Below are 21351 nucleotides of genomic sequence, written 5' to 3'. Positions count from 1 at the left end.
TTTCCAACAAAGTTCCATATAGTCAAAGCTATAGTTTTTCCAGTAGTCATGTATGGATGCAAGAGTTGGACTATAAAGAAAGCTGAGCACCAAAGAATTGATGCTTTTGAATTATGCTGTTAGAGAAGACTCTTCAGAGTCCCATGGAGAGCAAGGAGATCCAACCAGTCAATCCTAAAGGAAACCAATCCTGAATATTCATTGAAAGGACTGATGCTGAAGCTAAAACTCCAATACCTTGTCCACCTGATGGGAAGAACTGATTCGTTTGAAAAGACCCTGATGCTGAAAGATTGAAGGCAGGAGGAGAAGGGAATGACAGAGGATGAGATGGTTGGATGGCATCACTGACTCAATAGACATGAGTTTGAGCACGTTCCAGGAGGTGGTGATGGACAGGGAAGCCTGGCATGCTACAGTCCATAGGGTCGCATAGTTCAGTTCAGTCCAAATGCTCAGTCATGTCTGACTCTTTGCAACCCCATGAAATGCAGCACGCCAGGACTTCCTGTCCATCACCAACTCCCAGAGTTTACCCAAACTCATCTCCATTGAGTTGGTGATGCAATCTAACCATCTCATCCTCTGTCGTCCCCTTCTCCTCCTGCCCTTAATCTTTTCCAGCATCAGGGTCTTTTCAGATGAGTCAGCTCTTCGCATCAGGTGGCCAAAGTATTGAAGTTTCAGCTTCAACATCAGTCCTTCCAATGAACACCAAGGACTGATCTCCTTTAGGATGGACTGGTTGGATCTCCTTGCAGTCCAAGGGACTCTCTAGAGTCTTCTCGAACACCACAGTTCAAAAGCATCAATTCTTCAGCACTCAGTTTTCTTTATAGTCCAACTCTCACGTCCATACATGACCACTGGAAAAACCATAGCCTTGACTAGATGGACCTTTGTTGATGAAGTAATGTCTGTGCTTTTTAATATGCTGTCTAGGTTGGTCATAACTTTTCTCCCAAGGAGTAAGAGTCTTTTAATTTCATGGCTGCAATCACCATCTGCAGTGATTTTGGAGGCCCCCAAAATAAAGTCTGTCACTGTTTCCACTGTTTCCCCCATCTATTTGCCATGAAGTAACGGGGCCAGATGCCATGATCTTAGTTTTCTGAATGTTGAATTTAAGCCAACTTTTTCACTCTCCTCTTTCACTTTCATCAAGGGGCTCTTTAGTTCCTCTTCACTTTCTGCCATAATGGTGGTGTCATCTGCATATCTGAGGTTGTTGATATTTCTCCCGGCAATCTTGATTCCAGCTCGTGCTTCATCCAGCCCAGCGTTTCTCATGATGTACTCTGCATATAAGTCAAATAAGCAGGGTGACAATATACAGCCTTGACGTACTCCCTTCCCTATTTGGAACCAGTCTGTTGTTCCATGTCCAGTTCTAACTGCTGCTTCCTGAACTGCATACAGATTTCTCAAGAGGCAGGTCAGGTTTGGTATTCCCATCTCTTGAAGAATTTTCCAGTTTGTTGTGATCCACACAGTCAAAGGCTTTGGCATGGTCAATAAAGCAGAAATAGATGTTTTTCTGGAACTCTTTTGCTTTTTAAATGATCCAGAAAGAGTTGGACACGAATGACTGAGTGAACTGAACTGATGTACTGATGTGACAGCTGGACCATAAAGAAGGCTGAGCACTGAAGAATTGAGGTTTTCGGACTGTGGTGCTGGAGAAGACTCTTGAGATTCCCTTGAATAGCAAGGAGACCAAACCAGTCAATCCTAAGGGAAATCAACCTTGAATATTCATTGGAGGGACTGATGCTGAGGGCTTCCCTTGTGGCTCAGATGGTAAAGAATCTATCTGCAATGTGGGAGAGCTGGGTTTGATCCCTGGGTTGGGAAGATCTCCTGGAGAAGGTAATAGCAACTCACTCCTATATTCTTGCCTGGAGAATTCCATGGACCCTGGAGCCTGGCGAGCTACAGTCCATGGGGTCGCAGAGTCAGACACCACTGAGCAACTCACACACACATACAAACACACTGATGCTGAAGCGCCAGTATTTTGGCCCCCTGATGCAAAGAGCTGACTCATTAGAAGAGACCCTGATGCTGGGAAAGACTGAGGGCAGGAGGAGAAGGGGACGACAGAGGATGAGATGGTTGGATGGCATCATGGACTCCATGGACATGAGTTTGGGCAAACTCCAGGAGATAGTGAAGGACAGGGGAGCCGGGCGTGCTTCAGTCCATGGAGTTGCAAAGAGTTGGACATAATTGAGCAACTGAACAACAACATCCCAAAAGACACTCCAATAAAGTATCTTCTCTGAAAATACCAATGTCTTTCTAAAATTAGTTAGCATTCAGTTTATGAAGCAATTGTGCAGGAGGGAAATTAAAGACAGGAGGGAACAGAGGTCACAAACAATGTATTATCTCTTTATAATATGTTGATGCTATAATGTATTTATACTACTTTAAAATGCAGTATATTTAATGAACAGTTCCATTAAGATTACGGCCAATATTTAGACACAAGTTTCCTGTTCTAGAGATGCCACCACAAAGTTTAAAAACCTATAGTAATATGTATGCAATAAACATATAGTTTAAAACCACAAAATGCCATGTAAATAGCATGAAAATGCCTCCAAAGTTTTTTTTGATTAACATATTTATTTTAATTGGAGGACCATCACTTCGCCACACTGTGGTGGCCCTTGCCACACATCCACACGCATCAGCCATGGGCGCACATGTACCCCCCCATCCTGAACCCCCCTCCCAAAGCCCTCCGTACCCCATCCCTCAGGTCGTCCCAGGGCACTGGCTTTGAGTGCCCGGCTTCATGCATCGAACTTGCACTGAAAATGGCCCAGAAGTTTTTAAAGTTTTTATAGAGAAAAATAGTGAATCATCATCTGTTTCTCAGCTGAGTTCTCTTATCTGTTGACTTTAAAATAGAGACTAGAGCGACTCCTATCTCATTAACTGCTTTCTAGGTCCACAGATTACACCCCTTCCCATCCTTTCTGGTTTAGTTTTAGCCCTCCCAGGTGACATCACAGTGTCATCACTGCTCAGACTCTCATACTTAAGAGTCACAAACTTAGAAAATGAACAAACACACAGACTCCCGCTTACATGAGTTTCTTCTCTCTACGTCCTAACACTGCTTCTGTCACAGGCAGCACCCAACAGCATCAATAATCTTGAGCTACTTTCAGCCCTGGTAACAAGACAAAATCAGCTGGAAGAACAGCTTATAAATCTCCACTACTGAGCTGGGTCTCTTCTTGGTTTTGAGCAACTTTCGCTCTCCGCTTCGGCAGTGCTTGCAGGATCTTGGCAGAGGGGTCAGACCACATCACCAGCTTATGCTCTGGGTCTCTCAAGAGCGTTTCCTTCACCTCCATGCACTGGAGGCCACGCCTTTTCACGTGGTTCTCAGCTCTGACTGGCTATCAAGATCAGCTGGGGGAGTTTCGAACAAATGCTGACACCTGGTCCCATTCTCTGGCTCAGATCTGATGTGCCCAGATCGAGATTCAGACTTCAGAATCTTTCACACAGTTCCCCAGGTAATGGTAGCGTGCATCTGGACTTGTGAGCAACTGCTCTGCAATATACATGGTTTTGCCATTTCCTGTGTTATACAATATTTGAAAAGAAACTACTCCATTTAGAAAATAATACTAATATCTTTTTGCCCTCCTTGGTTTCAATTAGACATTGAAATAGTATATCAAATATTAAGCCAATTTTTTTCATGTGTAAATACAGTATTTATAATTTGGTCAGAAATGATGATTATGAGAGTTGTCATGAGAAAGTTAAGTCTCATGAATTTCCCTGACAGAACATCATAAATAAATGCAGATGATCTTTATATTTTACCCAAATGTCATACTGAAATGATTTATAATCTGGTTTTCAATTCAGCTCATACATTACTGATCTAAACTCTTAGTAAATCAAATCAGCTTCATAATTTAAAAAATGTACTTTACATGGTTTAACATAAACGAGGTTAGTAGAAATTAATATGTGATAATTTTCCATGCTTTTATACAACTAGAATGACTAATTCTTAGCACAGTTGAATGCATTTTCCCAGTAGACATTAAAAAAAAAAAAACAAAGCCACATGAAAACCATACTCCTTATTCTAAAAATTAAGTCCATCTTTCTCTTTCGTATTTTTCCTCTTTCAATTTGTATTTGGGAAAGCAAATACAAAGATGTATGCTTACTATTTGGTTTTCATTTCCACTTACTGATTTCATTTTAGTATGTACATGAGTATATAAATGTGAATAAGTTGTGATTTTGACAGATGGATACAAAGGATATTAGTACAAAGCCAATTAAGAACAATTTTTGCCATTCATTCCCTCCACACTTTTTTTTTCTTTTTGCTGTTTTTCATGTCATCTATTTTAGTGCCATTGTTTCAAGTGACAAAATATGACAGAGACTATGGGAGACTAGATATTTGCTCTTGACTGTCACTTGATGAGGGAAGATTGACTATTTAATTGACTGTGGCATTTCCACAGCACAGAACAGGGCCTTACATGCAGCAGGCAGGAACAAAATATTTGCTGAGGGAGGGAATTCTAATACCCATCTCTTCCACCACAAAATACTCCACTAGAGGGTACTAGAGGTTGGACTCTTGAGAGACCCTTGGGCAGCAATGAGATCAAATCAGTCAATCCTAAAGGAAATCAACCCTGAATATTCATTGGAAGGACTGATGCTGAAGTTCTAATACTTTGGCCACCTAATTTGAAGAGCTGACTCATTAGAAAAGACCCTGATGCTGGGAAAGATTGAAAGCAGGAGGAGAAGGGGACAGCAGAGGATGAGATGGGTAGATAGCATCACTGACTCGATGGACATGAATCTGAGCAAACTCCGGGAGATCGTGAATGACCAGGGAGCCTGGCTGCTGCAGTCCGTGGGGTCACAAAGAGTCAGACACAACTGAGCGACTGAGGAGAACCACCAGAGGATACAACTGCAAAATGTTCACCATTCAGGGATCTAGACTTTGGAGAAGTCTTCTTTCTTCCTACACTTCTCCCCTACTTCTCTTCCAAAACATTAGTCCCTTAAGTTTTAAGATAGTAACAGATGGTCTGAAGAAAAACAATGTTTGTAGGTTTGAAGATCTTTACAAAGTGCAATATGTGAGTAGGATGGTTTAGGACTAAGAATTAGGTGGGCCTCCAGAGATGGCTGTCTCAGAGGGATTCTGCAAGGACTGTGGGGAGTAAATGAGGGATGTGTGAAGGCTTGGGCCAGAGCCCGGCAGAGAAAGCAGGCAAAAAATAGTTGATGTTGATGTTATTAAGGATTAAGCTAAAGATATGATTAAGGTACACATATGTCACGGCATATATCCTCCTCCATGACATATTTGTGGCATATCACTGTCAGTGACCAACCTAGACAGAGTATTAAAAAGCAGACATTACTTTGCCAACAAAGGTCCGTCTAGTCAAGGCTATGGTTTTTCCTGTGGTCATGTATGGACGTGAGAGTTGGACTATAAAGAAAGCTGAGTGCCAAAGAATTGATGCTTTTGAACTGTGGTGTTGGAGAAGACTCTAGAGAGTCCCTTGGACTGCAAGGAGATCCAACCAGTCCATCCTAAAGGAGATCAGTCCTGGGTGTTCATTGGAAGGACTGATGTTGAAGCTGAAACTCCAATACTTTGGTCACCTGATGCGAAGAGCTGACTCATTTGAAAAGACCCTGATGCTGGGAAAGACTGAGGGCAGGAGGAGAAGGGGACGACAGAGGATGAGATGGCTGGATGGCATCACCAACTCGATGGACGTGGTTTGGGTAAACTCTGGGAGTTTGGGATGGACAGGGAGGCCTGGCGTGCTGCGATTCAGTCACGTGCTGAGCGACTGAACTGAACTGAACTGTCAGCGAGCTCTTACCACACACATTCAATTCATTAATTCTCACAGCGGCAATGGAGGACTGTGTTAACAATCTCATTTTACAGGTAGAGAAATAGAATCTTAAAGAAGTAAAGAGATTTGTCCAAATTCATGGGGCCAGTAAATGGAAAAGATTAGAATCAAGCATAAGATATTTTAGAATGGAATACTGCCATTTGCAGCAACATGGATGGACCTCAAGATTATCATATCAAGTGAAGTAAATCAGACAAAGACAAATATGTGATATCAAGTATATGCAGAATCTAAAATATGATTCGAATGAATGTATTTACAAAACAAAAATAGATTTACAGACATAGAAAACAAACTCATAGTTACCAAAAGGAAAAAGGTAGAGAAGGATAAATTAAGAGATTGGGATGAGCAGATGCAGGTACAAACTATTATACGTAAAAGAGATAAACAATAAGGTCCTACTGTACAGCACATTATATTCAATATCTTGCACTAAAACATAATGGAAAAGAATTTTTAAAAACTTTTAGTAATTGAAGATCTCAAAGTAGTTACTTTCCACTAATCTGGAGTATATATAATAGAACTGTACAGATATTTCAAATGTATGAATTATCTGAATAAATTTCACTTTCTAATCTTTTCTGCCAGCTGAAAGTGTGTAAAATTTCTAGTCAACTTTCTAGGGTTCATGAAAAATGTCGCTTTCTCGGTCCCTATCTTACCCTGATCTTTTCCTCAGTTTAGATCAATTCTCAATGCTTTGGCATTTCCACTGAGGAATGGGCAAGTGGTAAGACCAGACTCAAAGGTCTTTCTGTAGCCTTTTGACAGCTTGAGTGACACATTGTGGGCAGGGCAGCTTGGGACTTTTGGATGCAACGACATTTGGTTTATCTGCCTGTGTCACTGGCTTAATCAGTTCAGACATTTAATGGGGGGGTCTCAAACTTGCCTTCTGGATACTAAGACAACACACATATTGGTCTGATCTTTCAAAACATGACAGAATTTTCATGTTTTAGAGAAATAGTGAAAGACCTTACCTCCACCAATTACTTTTTTTTTTAACATGAAGTTCTAGTCTATTGAAAGATTAGTCCTATATATTTCAAACTCTTCCACTCTAAATTTTTCTCAAATAATCCTGAGAAACAAATGACTCCTGTTCTATGTTCTATAAAGAGTCATTCATTCAATAAATCTATTTGTAGAAGCAACCATTACTGAGTGAAACATAATACAGAAAAGACATATGGGATTAAAAGCAAACATACCAATTCAAATGTGACCAGAATACAAGGTCTACCGTTGGAGGGTTATAAAAATTACAGAAAATGTATGCCTATGCATACAAGACTTTCTGGCACCTAGTAGGTGTTCATTAAATGAGCGGTCAACGCTTCCACTCCGCAGTGTACCCACATTGCATTGATGGGGACACGCCAGCAGAGGGAGCTCACAGCGCTGTGAGGTTGGATCAGCAGCATTCCTTCAGCTCTTTAAGCCAAAGGGCCCCTGGTTTTTATTTCTTATCAAACACTAATTATTACTAAACCCATTAGATTATGTTTATTATATTAAACTGTGTACTTTTCCCACACATCTAATAAAATGTGGTGGTGATGTTTCTAAAAGGTAACAGTGATGTTCATGAATTTAACAGCCATAACGATAACTGAGTAACGAAAAGTAAAACACTCCAGTTTTAGAGGAGATATGGGACGTGAAAGTACTAAACTTCCGAGAGCATTTCTAACAACTCATCTAGTGGCTATCAAGGATCAAAATATCAAATTAAATTTCAAAATTAGAAACAATTCTTGATGTATCTTTAAGTGTCATGTTCTTAGACTTAGTAATAAAAATCTGATCATGATGGATAATCATGCTCAATTTATATGAGTAACAGTTCCTATAATCATAGGCCTGAAAAAAACAGCTATTCTAGTCTTCTAGGTCATTTTAATTATAGTTTTTATTTTATAATTTTATTTATTTTACTTTGTTGTATTTAGGAAGAGTTCCACCCAGAGGTGAATGCATTCAGGCAGCAGAGTCAAGCCTGATGGTTGCAGTTTTATAAATCTGGGTTGATCCTGAGTCATACTAGACTTCTGAGCCCTAGAAAACCATTCTGCTTGTGAGCCTGAATCTCAGATAAGGGTTTCCCTCCAAGTGTCTTTGGTCCAAACTTCTTCACATTCCTATAGAAAACCTATACAAGTCTTCTTACTAAGTAGAGCAGAAAGATGTACAGCAACTGATATATCTGCCAAGTGTAATGTAAAGAGGGAATGTTGTCTTACAGTAAGTATTATTTATATACTAAATAACACTTATTAAATGCTTCCCATGTAATAGGCACACTTTTAATATATGTGAACATATGTATTAAGTCACTTAATTTTCCTTATATCCCTTAAAGGTGGGTATGATTATCGTTATCCCAATTTTATAGATGGAGAAGCTGAAAGAAAGGGAGAAGAAACATCTTGCCCAAAGTCACTAAACTTAAAAGTGGGGTAAGGAAAGATTCAAGCCTACTCTGTCATCCACTACCCTATACTACTTGACAGTGATTTGCTATGAGTACTTCACTATTAATCAGCGAATGAATCCAAGTATTGGCACTATTGACAATCCTATTCTAATTCTGTTTCATAATAACATATTTTAACACTGACTTCCAACATTAGAAAATAAGGAAAAACAACTCTCTGTTTCCATGGTTTTCAATTAATCTCTTAGATTTAATGAGTCATTTGAAAAAGTATCACTAATATATAAGTACCATTTCATTTGAAAAAGTATCACAATATTAGAAACACTATTGTTCTTTGAAATAAAAACAATATAAAAATGTGAACAGAAAAGGACTCAGGGAAACCTGCCGGCACTTAATGCTCAGTGGTCAATCCTGACGTTCTGAGCTTGGTTTTGGAATTCACAGGGTAGGATGGAGGAGGAGGTCAGGGTGATAATAAAGTTCAAAAATATGTGAGAAAAGTAAAAATCAGTCAGGGAGTCCATGGCATCGTTCTCTACCAGTCAGTGTAGGATCAGACTGAGATGAGGGGCTCCTGACAGCAGAGGACAACTTTTCATTCAAAGTTTAAAGCGGGGGGATAAGATGTTGCAGAGACAATGTAACAATGATCTTCAGACAAAGTAATGATATTCTAATAAATACTAAAAAAAAATGGTCCCAAGAGAACAGAGCATAGCATTGAGGTTAGATAGACCTAGAATGATTTCAAAGAGGGTAGATACTGACAAGAGACTTCTACCTAGAATATAATTTTAAAAGGACATGTCTAATCCACTTCACAAAAGATTTCCAGCAAAAGAGATTTGACAACTATGTCTATACTCTTACTAAATCTGAACAATTCATTGTGAATTCCAGTATTTCATATAAATTATATGAAAGAGATGACTAATCATTTGTTAAAAATCCTTAGGGATAAACTGAGGACATCAGAGCCAACACACGGCATTACTGGACCCAGTCCTGTCCCCTGCAAGTCCACTTCCATATTCTAATTTGATATTGCCAACTACTCCTAAAATTAAAATTCCCCCAGTTTTAAAGACAGTCCATTCTAGACTTCCTGTCTCAGGAGTGCATATTCTTTAGACTGTCCAGTGTGACTGGGCAGAGTCTGGAATGCAAGACTGGCCTAGACCTCTGCGAACAATGCTGAAATAAACAGTAAATCCTAGAAGACCCCACCCAAATCTGAGAAACGTACCCATCCATTTCACATTTATTGAGACTACCATGTGCTCATCGAAACTGGCCAGAACTGACTCGTTTACTCATGTCCATTGTTCCAAAATACTGTCATTATCCAGCTTCTTCTCCCCATTGTGCATATCTACCATTATGCTGTGACATTTCTCATAAGTACTTCTCTGTTTACCTGTTATTCCTATAACTGAGTTCTTTGAAGGCTTTAGCCATCTTGGCCAAATTTCTATTCCAAGTACCAACATAAGTAATGGATAACATTTATTTAATAAATGAAGGAAGAACCCAAGGAAGAACTCTTCCTTTAAGGAAGAGTTGATATCTGGCACCAATATTTTCCCACTCCTCACCCCTCTGAAGTCTGGCATTACCACTAAAACAGGTCTTTCCAAGGTTCTTAACAAACCAATTCTTTCTGAATCCAAAGAATCCTCCTAGGCTCTTAAGTAGCTTGACCTCTTGGCCTCTTTTGACATGCCAACCACTCACCTCTTCTCAAGATCTCCCATTCTTCAGCTTCCATAACACCACATTGACCTGATTCCCTGGCTACCCCTTGGCTTTTCCTCCTCAGTCTATTTTCCTTGCTCTTTTTCCTTCTCCAATGGTTCTTAACCATGGATGAATACTGGAGTCATCTGGGGACCTCTGGAAACTCCCAATGCCCTACTAAGGATTCCACACCCAACTCCAATGTGTGTAGGTGAAGCTTTTCCACACCAGCACCAAGAAATTCTCTGATACTAGGCAGGGGTCCTGAAATCCAATTTGTAATTATAATACTATCTACCTGGAGATAATGTCAGATCCCACTGATTAAGAGTTCAGTTCTGCAAGCTCCTTGACAAAGGTCTGAGTAATAATTTTTTAAATTTAACTCCAGAAGCAAAAGCAACAAAAGAAAAAATAAATAAGTGAGACTACATCATACTACAAAGTTTCTGTAAAGAAAACCATCAACAAAATGAAAAAGCAACCTACTGAATAAGAGAAAATATGGAGCAGGGCTGTATAAAAACAGACCCAGCATCACTGACCATCAGGGAAGTGCACCTCAAAATCATAGTGAGCTATTGCCTCACATCTGTTAGAATGGCTATTATAAAAAGCCAAGAGATAATCAATGCTAGTGAGGGTGTGGAGAAAAAGGCTGTGCATTGTTGGTGGGAATGTAAATTGGGGCAGCCACTATGGAAACGGTATGGAGGTTCCTCAAAAAATTAACAATAGAACTCCCGTATGGTAGAACTACCATAGTTCTAACAATTCCGGCAATACTTTTGGATACATATCCAAAGAAAAGGAAAACACAACTAAAAATAGCATAATGCACCCCCCCCCCAAATTTACTGCAGTATTATCTATAATAGCCAAGATGGGATACAACCTAAGTGTTCAATGAAGAGTGAGTGGATGAAGAAACTGAAGTATATACATGCAATGGGGTATTATTCAACCATAAAAAAGAATGTAATCTTGTCTGCAACAACATGACTGAGCCCTGATGACATTATGCTAAGTGAACTAAGTCAGACAGAGAAAGATAAATACTCTATGATCTCGCTTATATGTGGAATCTAAAAAAAAAAAAAAAAGCTCAGAGAGAGAACAGATATGTGGCTGCCAGAGGTGGGGGCAAGGAGGGAGAAATGGGTGAAGGAAACCAAAAAGTAAACAAAAAGAAAAAAGTAAATACAGTACATTACTGAACAACACGGAAAAATACCTTACTATCACTCAGCAATTTGTGATTATCCTTTATAGGACTAGGAAACTTAGGCAACTCTAATAAATTCACATAAAACTTCCTCAATGGGTAATGGAACTTTTAGAAGAAACTTGAAAGGTAAAAATGCACTGGGAGTATGTTTAACAGTTGAATAAAATACATGAAATATTAAAAAAGACTACTTTCTTTGCATATCACCCCCCAACACACACTTCAGATGTCAATCTCAAGCCCACTGGCTATTGAAGTTTCCCTTGATGTTTTCCTTTGGTTTGAGCCACAAGTGTGGCTCACAGAACTCAAGAGAACCATTCTACTCACTATATTATCAGTTTATCATAAAAGGAATGACAGGAACAGCTGGATGGAAGAGAGACACAGGGCGAGACACGGGAAGCATGAAGGGCGTTCCCAGGCCCTCTCTGAATGCACCACTGATCCTAAGTCCCCACATGTTCTTAAGTCCTGTCCTTTTGGGCTTTTAGAGAGGTTTCGTTGCGTAGGCATGAGTGATGAAATCATTGGCCATTGGCAACTGGTTCAGCCTCCAGCCTCTCTTCTCCTGCTGGTGTCAGGGGGATATCAATGAAAGTTCCGATCCTCTGATCATACAGTGTGCTCTGCTGGCAACCAGTCACATCCTTTGGTTCTAAAGTCACCTCATTAACCTAACAAAAGACATTTTTATCACTCTAGAGAACTCCAAGGGTTCTAGGATCACTGTGCCAGAAATAGGGTTGAAGACCAAATATATATTCTTATTTCTTACTATAAATCACAATATCTAACCTAGCTAGACCCACTCGCAGAGATTTTACTAGTTTAGGAGAAGGCCACCAGCACTGGGCTTCTTAAAGCTTGGCAGAAGAATCTAGGTTGCAGCTAGAGTTGACCAATACTGTTCAAGCTGCTTCTCAAATGGCAGGAGTCCTGTGGGATCTCTTCTGGGTCCAGAGATCCATTTAACCTAGAACATTCCCAGGTTAAACGCATTAACTTCCATGGCTTTGATTACCATCTCTCTGCCAATAACCTTCAACTCTGAACTGCCTGTATAGACCTCTCCTGCCGCCAGGCCCATACAACCAGCTGATCACCAGGTATCTATTTTTACATCTCACCAGACATAGCACCATCATCTGTCCAACAGCCCAAGTCAGAACCTTGGGTAACATCTTTGAAAACTTCTTCCTGTTCATCTCTCTCATTTACCAACTACAAAGTCCAGGTCACAGAGACCTGCCCTGCACACAAACAACAGATTTCACAGCTGACTAAGTCAGCGGCCAGTACAGACGCCCTGGACCTCCTGCAGATCTTGCCAGCTTTTGTCGCACACATATTAGTGTTCACTGATCCCTGGGTTCTGCCATAAGCCCTTCTCCCTGCCCCGGAGGAGCCCAGGAACCACACTAACAGCCAGCCCAGGCCTCTGTGGCTACCCTGGTGTGAGAAGCTGGCCGACTGAGCTGCTCTCGGTACCCACCAAAGCCAAAGTACACAACACCTGCCTCCACCCCCAGCGGCTGATGTCACCCTCAGGCCCAGGCTCGAGGTGCGGCCACGCAGCTGTGCCCGGCAGGTCAGCAGCCTGCTGCCCGCCATCCCCCCGCGCTGCCGGGCACGCACCCGGGAGCGCACGCGGCCGGCCGGGGCCCCTGTGGGTGCCTGCGGGTCTGCAGCAGACCCTGCCTCCGTCACTGCTCAGCGCCACCACGCCCGCCGGAGCCAACACCTCCCTCTGCATCTGGGCCCCAGCCTCCACTGCACGGGGCCCACACGGAGGAAGAGTGTGACCACACAAGAGCACGCGGACAGCCGCTGCTCCTGCAGCTGCCCGAGGACTCACCACGTTGTCACACAATAATCCCTGCTCGCTTCTCTAATCTACACCGCTTCACATGCATGCTCTTTTCTTTCCATCCAAAGACACCGCCCTCTCAGAGACCTCCGGTGCTCAGACACGCTTTGCTCTGTCCAGCACCCTTTCCCATAACCTCTTCCTCTGAGATAACTGATTTCTTCCCTCAGTTTTCCACTAGAATTCCTTAGGAAGACATCACCTTATTCTAACTAGAGTAGATTGTCTCACCATACTTTCCTATAATAACCCAACCTATAGACTGCAAACCCCTTGAGGCAAGGGCGGTGTTTCTTTTGTATGCCCAGGTTCTAGCACTTAGGCATCCCTCAGTGAACGACCAAATGAACCCATGACCCACGTGCACAATGGATCACCATACCTGGCCCAAAAACTGTGGCCAAGGGGAGATATTTTTTAGCCATTGGAAATATCACCCAGTGGTCAAGTAAGTTTTTGGCAATAAATAAAATGCATTTTAGAAAACCTCATCTCTCAAACCAGGTGGAAGCCACTCTTTCAGAGATGGAGTCTGGGAAATTGTTGGAAACCAGGACACTTAATTCTTTTAATATGATAGTTTATTCATTAATCTCTCTGTCTTAATTTTGTGCATAATTAGCATAACAAACCTCTGTTCAATGATGATTTTTCAAAATGACCAGTCTGTGTCAACATCAGCTTCATAAGCTACAATTTAAAGAGTATTGCAAATAAGAAAAAAAGTTATCAAGAACATATTTGATGTTTCAACAGTGAGTGGTTTGTCTTTTAATGTTAAGCTAATAATTCCTACAAATCAGGCAGAAGTGTGAATGAGGTAATCATTAGTTAAATGACACAGCTGCTAATTAACTTAACCTCTTCCAAATAGGTAATGTAATATAAATCAGGAGGCTGGTTAAGGTTATATAATTTCCAGAAAGAAATCTGAAGGGAAATAATGATGATTAACTTGTAATAAACCATTGTTCTCTCTAGTAAGAAAAAGAGGGACAAGAAGGGAGCTTAAAGGTCTAGTAATTATACGACACTGGTCTAGAAAAGTGAAAATCTTATTCATTTTACATATAGACATTGGGAAAGTACTTGCTAAAAAGTCAGGGTTATTTTACATAGGGAAGTTATGTTTTCCTAAAACAGTGCTCTCCAATAGAAACATAATGCAAGTTACATATGAAATAATTTTTACAGTAGTCACATTAAAATGTAACAAGGAATAAGCAAAATTAATATTTTCTTTAACCTAATGCATCTAAAATATTCTCATTTAAATATGCAATTGATATTAATTTCAAACTGTTTATTTCAACATATGGTCAACACCTAAAAAATCAAGAGATTATATATATATGTACACGTATGAATTTTTTTGTACTAAGTCTTTAATATCCAGATGTAATCTGTATTATAGGACCTCTTACTACAAACTAACCACATTTCATGTACTCAATAGCCACATGTAGCTTGTGGCTACTGTATTAGACAATAATTATATAATTTTATATATTTTGTATACATTTCATGTACATTATATAACAAAATTATAACTTCTATTATCCAGACAAGTGTGCGTTTGTTCAAGTCTGCAGGTTCATACAAACACACATGTATAATATTATTAGTAGCTATCAGTATAAAGCTATTGGCAGCAAGTTAAAAGTAATGAAAGATCTAGAGAGTATGGCTTTTGAAAGATGAAATAAAGACAATCTTTTAAATATAATTTTATAGTCATTTACATATTTTATTATCTTCTGTCTTCAAATATTGGTGATCATGAATGGACTATCATTAAATACATAAACAAAGTCATTACTTGTAATGCCTTAATTTAGCAACCAACTGTGTTCAAAGTTTCCTTTTAAAAAAACCTAGCAAGGATGCAGAGCACCTGAGTAGAAAAGCAACTGAAACTGTGGAAATCACTATGACCTCCCCAGACACAGAGGCTTCACAGACAAGTTTGGATTCAGACCTCCTGATTGGCAGACTACCTTCCTCTGGTTCACAGAGGGCAGTACCAAGGAAGTGAGCAGGAAAATACCCCTAGGTAGGCAGGGAGGTGGAAGGAGCCTGTCTGCACTCAGGGAGAAATACATCTCTTCCCCAGTCAATTCACTTCACTAAAAGGGGTACCTGAGTCTCAACATCTCATCCCCTGAACATTCGAGATAAACAGGCATTTGCCGCTCACTTCTGATTATGACTACGCTGAACATACCACAGTATGGGACAATATTATGCACAACAGGGAAGGGGGGTTAGGAGGTAGGGGGAAGGTTATTGACATCCTTTTTTGAAGGAAGGAATCTATCTGAATGAAACTTTGAAATTGTTAGACCTAAAGACTAGTTAATGTATACAGCACTTTGAATTGTAGAAGTTTGATGCTATTTTAAGAGATCTTTCAACTTCATCTCCTTGATAGCAACTTAGGACATGAATGAAAGAAAACATCTTATGACATGGATATCATAGCTCAATATTTATATATTATAAGATATTTTTGGTTGAGACAACAAAAAATATTTTTCCACTGTGTTTCAACTGTTATCTTTTCAGTTATACATTTAACTTTTGGTTTCATCTATTAATTGTCTGTATTTATAATCTCACCATGATATAACAGATAACATGCAGATATGGATTTAAGTAGAAGACAGAGATAAAAATAAATATTTTTTGAATGTCAGTTAAATGTAAGATAGTGAGCTAAGCACTGTCCATATATTTGAGACAGAACAACTAAAACCATCTTATACAGATGATTGTGTGTGTATATTTTTTCCTTGACAATTCTTCGTAAATACTACTACATAATCTACAAACCTGAGAATTTTAAAAAGCCTTTAGTTACCAATTTATTGTTTTCGGTGTTAACTTTCTAAACATTATCCTCAATCCCTTATTTCACAGCTTCAAGTTACTTCTGAGATTGCTCTGAATTGTAACATACAATTTCTTTATATAAGGAAGATAGATTGTTCAAAATGTTTTCTGAGAAGTAATTTCAGTCACCTCTTTTGCAAATGTTCAAAGATGTGCAAATGTTCTATTACTATAGCCATCAGTGTTTCTACCAGTTGACTGACTAGAAATCTTGTCGTCTGCCTTTCACCTCAGTAAATACCTTTTTTACTGATCAAAAAATTTTAAGTTGAAAGTATCCCTTGGACTTATCATTTCTAGTTAATTCTTTTATTTACCAACCAGGTTGATAACAATCAAGCTTTCACTTTGCTTTATTCATTTATCCATCCAATAAATCTTTACTTAATGCATGTTTGCTGTACATCTACCATGCGCACATTTCTCCATGGGTATTTCTGTAGTCACTTCCTATGTTCCACGTGTCCAAAGAATTTAGGTTTTCCTACAATTTTGACAGATTTTTTTAAATTATCTTAAATTTTAATACAATACTGTGACAGGATCTTTCCAGTTAAATATAGAGATCTAGAAATAGATTCAGTGCCAATCCAGACAGGAAGTAGGGGATAAATACCAGTGGTTGTAATGTCATGAATCAGGAAACTATGACAGGACAACAAAATAAAACATTTCCCTCCTGAGACCTTGTCAAGATCCTCTGGCAGATCAAAGCTGTCTGCTCTGCTCCCTAATTCTTCATCCCACAAGTCTCTTAGGCAAAGACAATTATGCTTTGCAGAGTTATTCCAAATGGATAGGTCTGCGAATGTGCTATGCTTTCCTAGTCTGCCTTTTGGGATGGAAGATGCTTAATAAGAGGGTGGGACTTATTTTAAGCAGTGCAGACAACTTCTAAATTCTTATGGATGCTGAGTCAAAAATAAAATTCCATTAAGTGCATATTGTATTTGAATTCACTGTCAATGAAGGGAAGTGGTATTCCAGTTTGAGAAAAAGCAAAGACTACTACGAAAAAAAAAGGGAGGGTATTAAAGATGCAGTGACTAGCTTATCCTCAGAGCCCATGGATAATAAAGATAAATAGGAAAAAGGTACTAAGTATAACCATTTATTCACCATTCACAGGTGACTCACCAGCTCAGCAGACACTATGTTGGACTCTTCAGTGGATTTTATTTGCATCGAAGATGTACTCATGGCAGGAAATGGCTTGGACTTTGGACCCAAGCAGGCCTTTTCTAGTCATCATGTATGGATGTGAGAGTTGGACCATAAAGAAAGCTGAGTGCCAAAGAACTGATGCTTTTGAACTGTGGTGTTGGAGAAGACTCTTGAAAGTCCCTTGGACAGCAAGGAGATCAAACCAGTCAATCCTAAATGAAATCAATCCTGAATAGTAATTGGAAGGACTGATGCTGAAGCTGAAACTCCAGTACTTTGGCCACCTGATGTGAATAACTGACTCATTGGAAAAGACCCTGATCCTGGGAAAGATTGTAGGCTGGAGGAGAAGGGGATGACAGAGGATGAGATGGTTGGATGGTCTCACCTACTGGATGGACATGAGTGTGAGCAAGCTCTGGGAGTGGTGATGGACAGGGAGGCCTGGCGTGCTGCAGCCCATGGGGTCGCAGAGTCAGACACCACTGAGCGACTGAACTGAACTGAGGCCTGACTTTGAGTTGCAGTCCCATCTTCCACTCACTAGCTGAGTTATTTAGAAAAAGTCCTTGCAACACTCTGAACCACAGAGTCCTCACATGTAAAGTAAGAACAATGCCACCCATGGCCCAGTGTTGTTTTCTGGAAAAGAAGCAACATATATGGTGGTTCCTAACAATGTTTGAAGCAAGATAGGGTCTGAATTAATATTAGTTCCCCTTTCTTCCCCCATGTGTCTGTGCAAAGCAAATTTGCTGTTGACTTTGAAACATGAATTTTCTTCCCTCCCTCAACAGAATGCGTTTTTCAAATTGTCACAAATCTAAGAAGAGACATTAAGAAATCAAGAGTTTTTGAAGAGAAAAATTAATAATGATACATTAAGCCTCATTTTATCAATAATTATATTAACAGTGGAGATGCCAATTTTTTCCTGTGCTCTCCTTTAACATTTCATATCTTAAGTAAAATGATACTTTCTTTTCTAGAAAGTCATTAGGGCTAAATGACAGGGTATGGGATCAATTCCAACTGCTATTCCTGATCTGCCCCTTAGCCTGTTCTTTAAGAAGGTTGATAGGTCAAAGACGGAAAAAAAATTCCAGTCTTGGCTTCACTGGATCCTGTCATTAATGTGCTGAGAGATTTTAAGATGTGTTTTACACATGGTGTGGGGTGGAGGGGGAGGGAGAGGTGAAGTGAAGGTCTGAGGAGGTGTAAAAATTTTCCTCTACATAGTTTTGTCAGAATACTGCAATCACTGTCATAAGCAAAAGGAAGAAAACCACTGACAGAAAGGAGCCCTCTTTTATGTTAAGAAGGGAACATGGTGTTGACTTAACAGTGAAAATCATCCTAAATGAGAATAGGCAATATTCTCATTTTTCCCAGGACTTGTCTACCGTGGGGTCCACACGAGTGGGGTGAGACTCACTAGCTCCCGTCCCCAGACCCCACTCACCTAGCTGCAGCTGTTCGCAGGTCCTGGCGGGATTCTTCCCAATCTTGCATCTGTAAATCGCCCCAGGTTTGACCACTGAAGTGTTGGAGAGCCAGTTGGCAGTGGGTGCCCCGACTACGAGCCTAAGGAGAGAAACGCGCACGTGGGCGCAGATGTTAGCCTCGCTGCCCACTAAACCCCGGGTCTCCCCAGAGGCAGCCGGGCCGCTCCCGCCACCTCTTCCTCCGCCCACCGCCCCAGCACTCAACCCGCCACCCCGAACTTCAGGGCCTGGCGCCAGAACGCACCCCGGCTGCTGCCACCCCAAGATGAGTTCGTTTCCTAAGCACGTCTCCCGCCAGCTGGGTTCCCTCCTGCCTTCTCTACAGAGAGGAAAGTTTGAACCAGGCAGGGAATCCCTGGGGGCTTTTTGCTAGCCGCTCTGAGATGCCAAAGGCTCCCGCGTCCGACCCTACTCACCATCGGTTGGCCCCGTGGCTGTGCAGCAGCACCGAGTAGCCGAACAGGGTGTTGGGGGTTCCCTTGTAGAGCAGCGCGCTCTCGGTGTCCACGTTGTAGGGGCGCCCGCTCGGGACTCCCGAGCACAACAGAAACATCACCGCCGCCCAGACGGCGGCCCCTCGGGGGCCCGGCCCGCGCCTCGCTTCCACAGCCATGCGCTCTCGGAGGGGAACATTCAACACTGAACCGCCACTGTCCGTCCCCAAGTTGCGCGGGATGCGACGGCTGGCCGAGGGGAAGAGCGCCCCAAGAGAAGGGGCTCAGCGTGTCCGGCGCCGGCGGGCGGGAGCGAAGAAGGGAGGGAGGAGGGCAGGGACCAAGGGAGGGAGGGGAAGTCTGGCTGCGGCGGCGGGCGGAGCAATCCGAGGTGGCGAGGATGCGACGCGCCCGCCGAGCCCCACGCGGGTTTCTGCAGCCGGGAGGTGCGGTGATCGTGAGTCCCGGGGCGCCGGCCTCTGGGTGGGGTACCGGGCGTGGTGCGGAGTCGCAGGACCCAGCGCTGACTCCCGGCACGCGTGACTGTAGGGGGCGCTGGGGGACCTTGGCTGCGCAGCGCGCGCCCCGGCCGGGCCTCCTGGCACTGCCGGAGTTGAGCTGGAAGGGGCCAGGGCTTCGCCTTTTAGCCGCGGTTGGGGCCTAGATACTCAGCGGCGTGGCCTCAATCCTGCCGACCGCGCGCGCCCCACTACGAGCGCAGAGGCTCCTCCGCCTGCCCCGTGTGGCCCAGAGGCCAGCCACAAACCTGGGCACCAGATGGACTGCGAAGGGAACTGTCCTGAACCTTCGCTGATAATTCAGCACTACACCTGATTTGGGGGGCGGGGGGTTAATAAGCAACCACTAGAGAAATTAACCAGGGGGACCCCCCCCCCCTCACACACACACAAAACCACTCCCTGAAGGCGCCCAAGGTACATTTTGGTGGAAAAGACGTTAGGGTATTCACTTTAAGACTTCCACTTCCTTCCTCCCCTTACTTCCTCTTCAGTCCGGGCTGCTTGCCTGGAGCAGCGGCTCTAGCTGAAAGGCTGGGAGGGGCAGACGGTTTAGGCTGTGGCTCGGTTCAAGGGCTAGGTTGGGGTAAGGGAACACTGACTTGCCTCATTTCGACTGATTCTTCCCTCTGGTTCGTGATGCTGCCCCTTTCCACACGTCCGCTCAGTTCCACCGGATACATTAGCCATTGCTGCTGAGGTCAAGATACAGACACCATAATGGGCCTCTGCAAACGTGCCGGGGAACCACCGCACTAAACTGGGTGTGTGACTCTTGTCCTAAGTAAGCCAGCTGTACCTCGGGTTTCTTTCTAGTGCAGCTGGATAGCCATAGATGATTAGGGTGGTATTTGCAGGAGATGCAGGTCTACTTATTCTTGGGGTTTCCCTGGTGGTTCAGATGGTAAAGAGTTAGCCTGCAATGTAGGAGACCAGGGGTTGATCCCTGGGTCGGGAAAATCCCCTAGAGAGGGGAACGAAATAAAAGAAAAAAGCGTTCATCAAATAGGGTGTGTGTGTGTGTGTGTGTGTGTGTGTGTGCGCGCGCGCATTAAAACCATATTGAAATAGTACCTCTCAAGTTGTAAAAGTAGACACATGATTAAAATACTTGTTCATTTACTTGGCATATTAATTGAGCAGGCATTTTGCCAGGCCCACAGGATACCACAGTGAACAAGGCAGGACAAGATTTCAGGAAAAATTTTAGCCAAGTGGTAGACAGACAAATGTTTATTGACTGGAGAAATTTCTGAATGTTTTAGGGACACTTAGAGTTGAAGGAGAAGCAGTTGTTAGGCTAACCACTTTGGGAGAAGAGATGAAGGACAGCAGGGCCAGGTAGAGCAATGGGAAGAGGTGGCCTTTGCTGGAGTGGTTAGTGGCCCCCACACAGGATAGCACCATATGAGGTTGACTAGGGAGGTGGGGACATGTTGTGAACCTCCTAAACCAGTTTAAGAATGTTTAATTCTATGCTGGAGCTAGTAGGCAGCTGTTGGAGGACTGGTCTTGGTCAGCTGTGGGTTTCAGAAGTGTGAAGAAAAAACTGGAGACAGAAAGCCTAACTTTGCAGCCTTCTGCAGTAATGAGTGGTGAG

General features: G+C 42.1%; 1 protein-coding gene across 3 annotated transcripts in view; it reads right to left on the bottom strand.

The window, feature by feature from the left end:
* Positions 1 to 19658, bottom strand: part of ITGA4 (integrin subunit alpha 4) — a 109159-nt gene extending 89501 nt beyond the window's left edge. For 2 of the 3 annotated variants that reach the window (XR_006273093.1, XM_043487442.1), the window contains exons 1-2: positions 19216 to 19552; positions 18757 to 18878 (exon numbers count right to left, since the gene is read on the bottom strand). Coding sequence is in view for 2 of the 3 variants with exons in the window: in XM_043487442.1 (XP_043343377.1) it covers positions 18757 to 18878; positions 19216 to 19412 (319 nt within the window). In the remaining variant the exon portion in view is untranslated. Of the gene's footprint in view, positions 1 to 18756; positions 18879 to 19215 lie in introns of all 3 variants that reach the window. The other variant, XM_043487441.1, reaches the window with a different exon arrangement.
* Positions 19659 to 21351: the final 1693 nt, after the last annotated feature.

The sequence above is a fragment of the Cervus canadensis genome, chromosome 15 (assembly GCF_019320065.1).
Source record: "Cervus canadensis isolate Bull #8, Minnesota chromosome 15, ASM1932006v1, whole genome shotgun sequence".
NCBI classification, from domain to species: domain Eukaryota; kingdom Metazoa; phylum Chordata; class Mammalia; order Artiodactyla; family Cervidae; genus Cervus; species Cervus canadensis.
The sequence above is the reverse complement of the archived record's forward strand: the minus strand, read 5'-3'. Positions and strand labels throughout refer to the sequence as shown.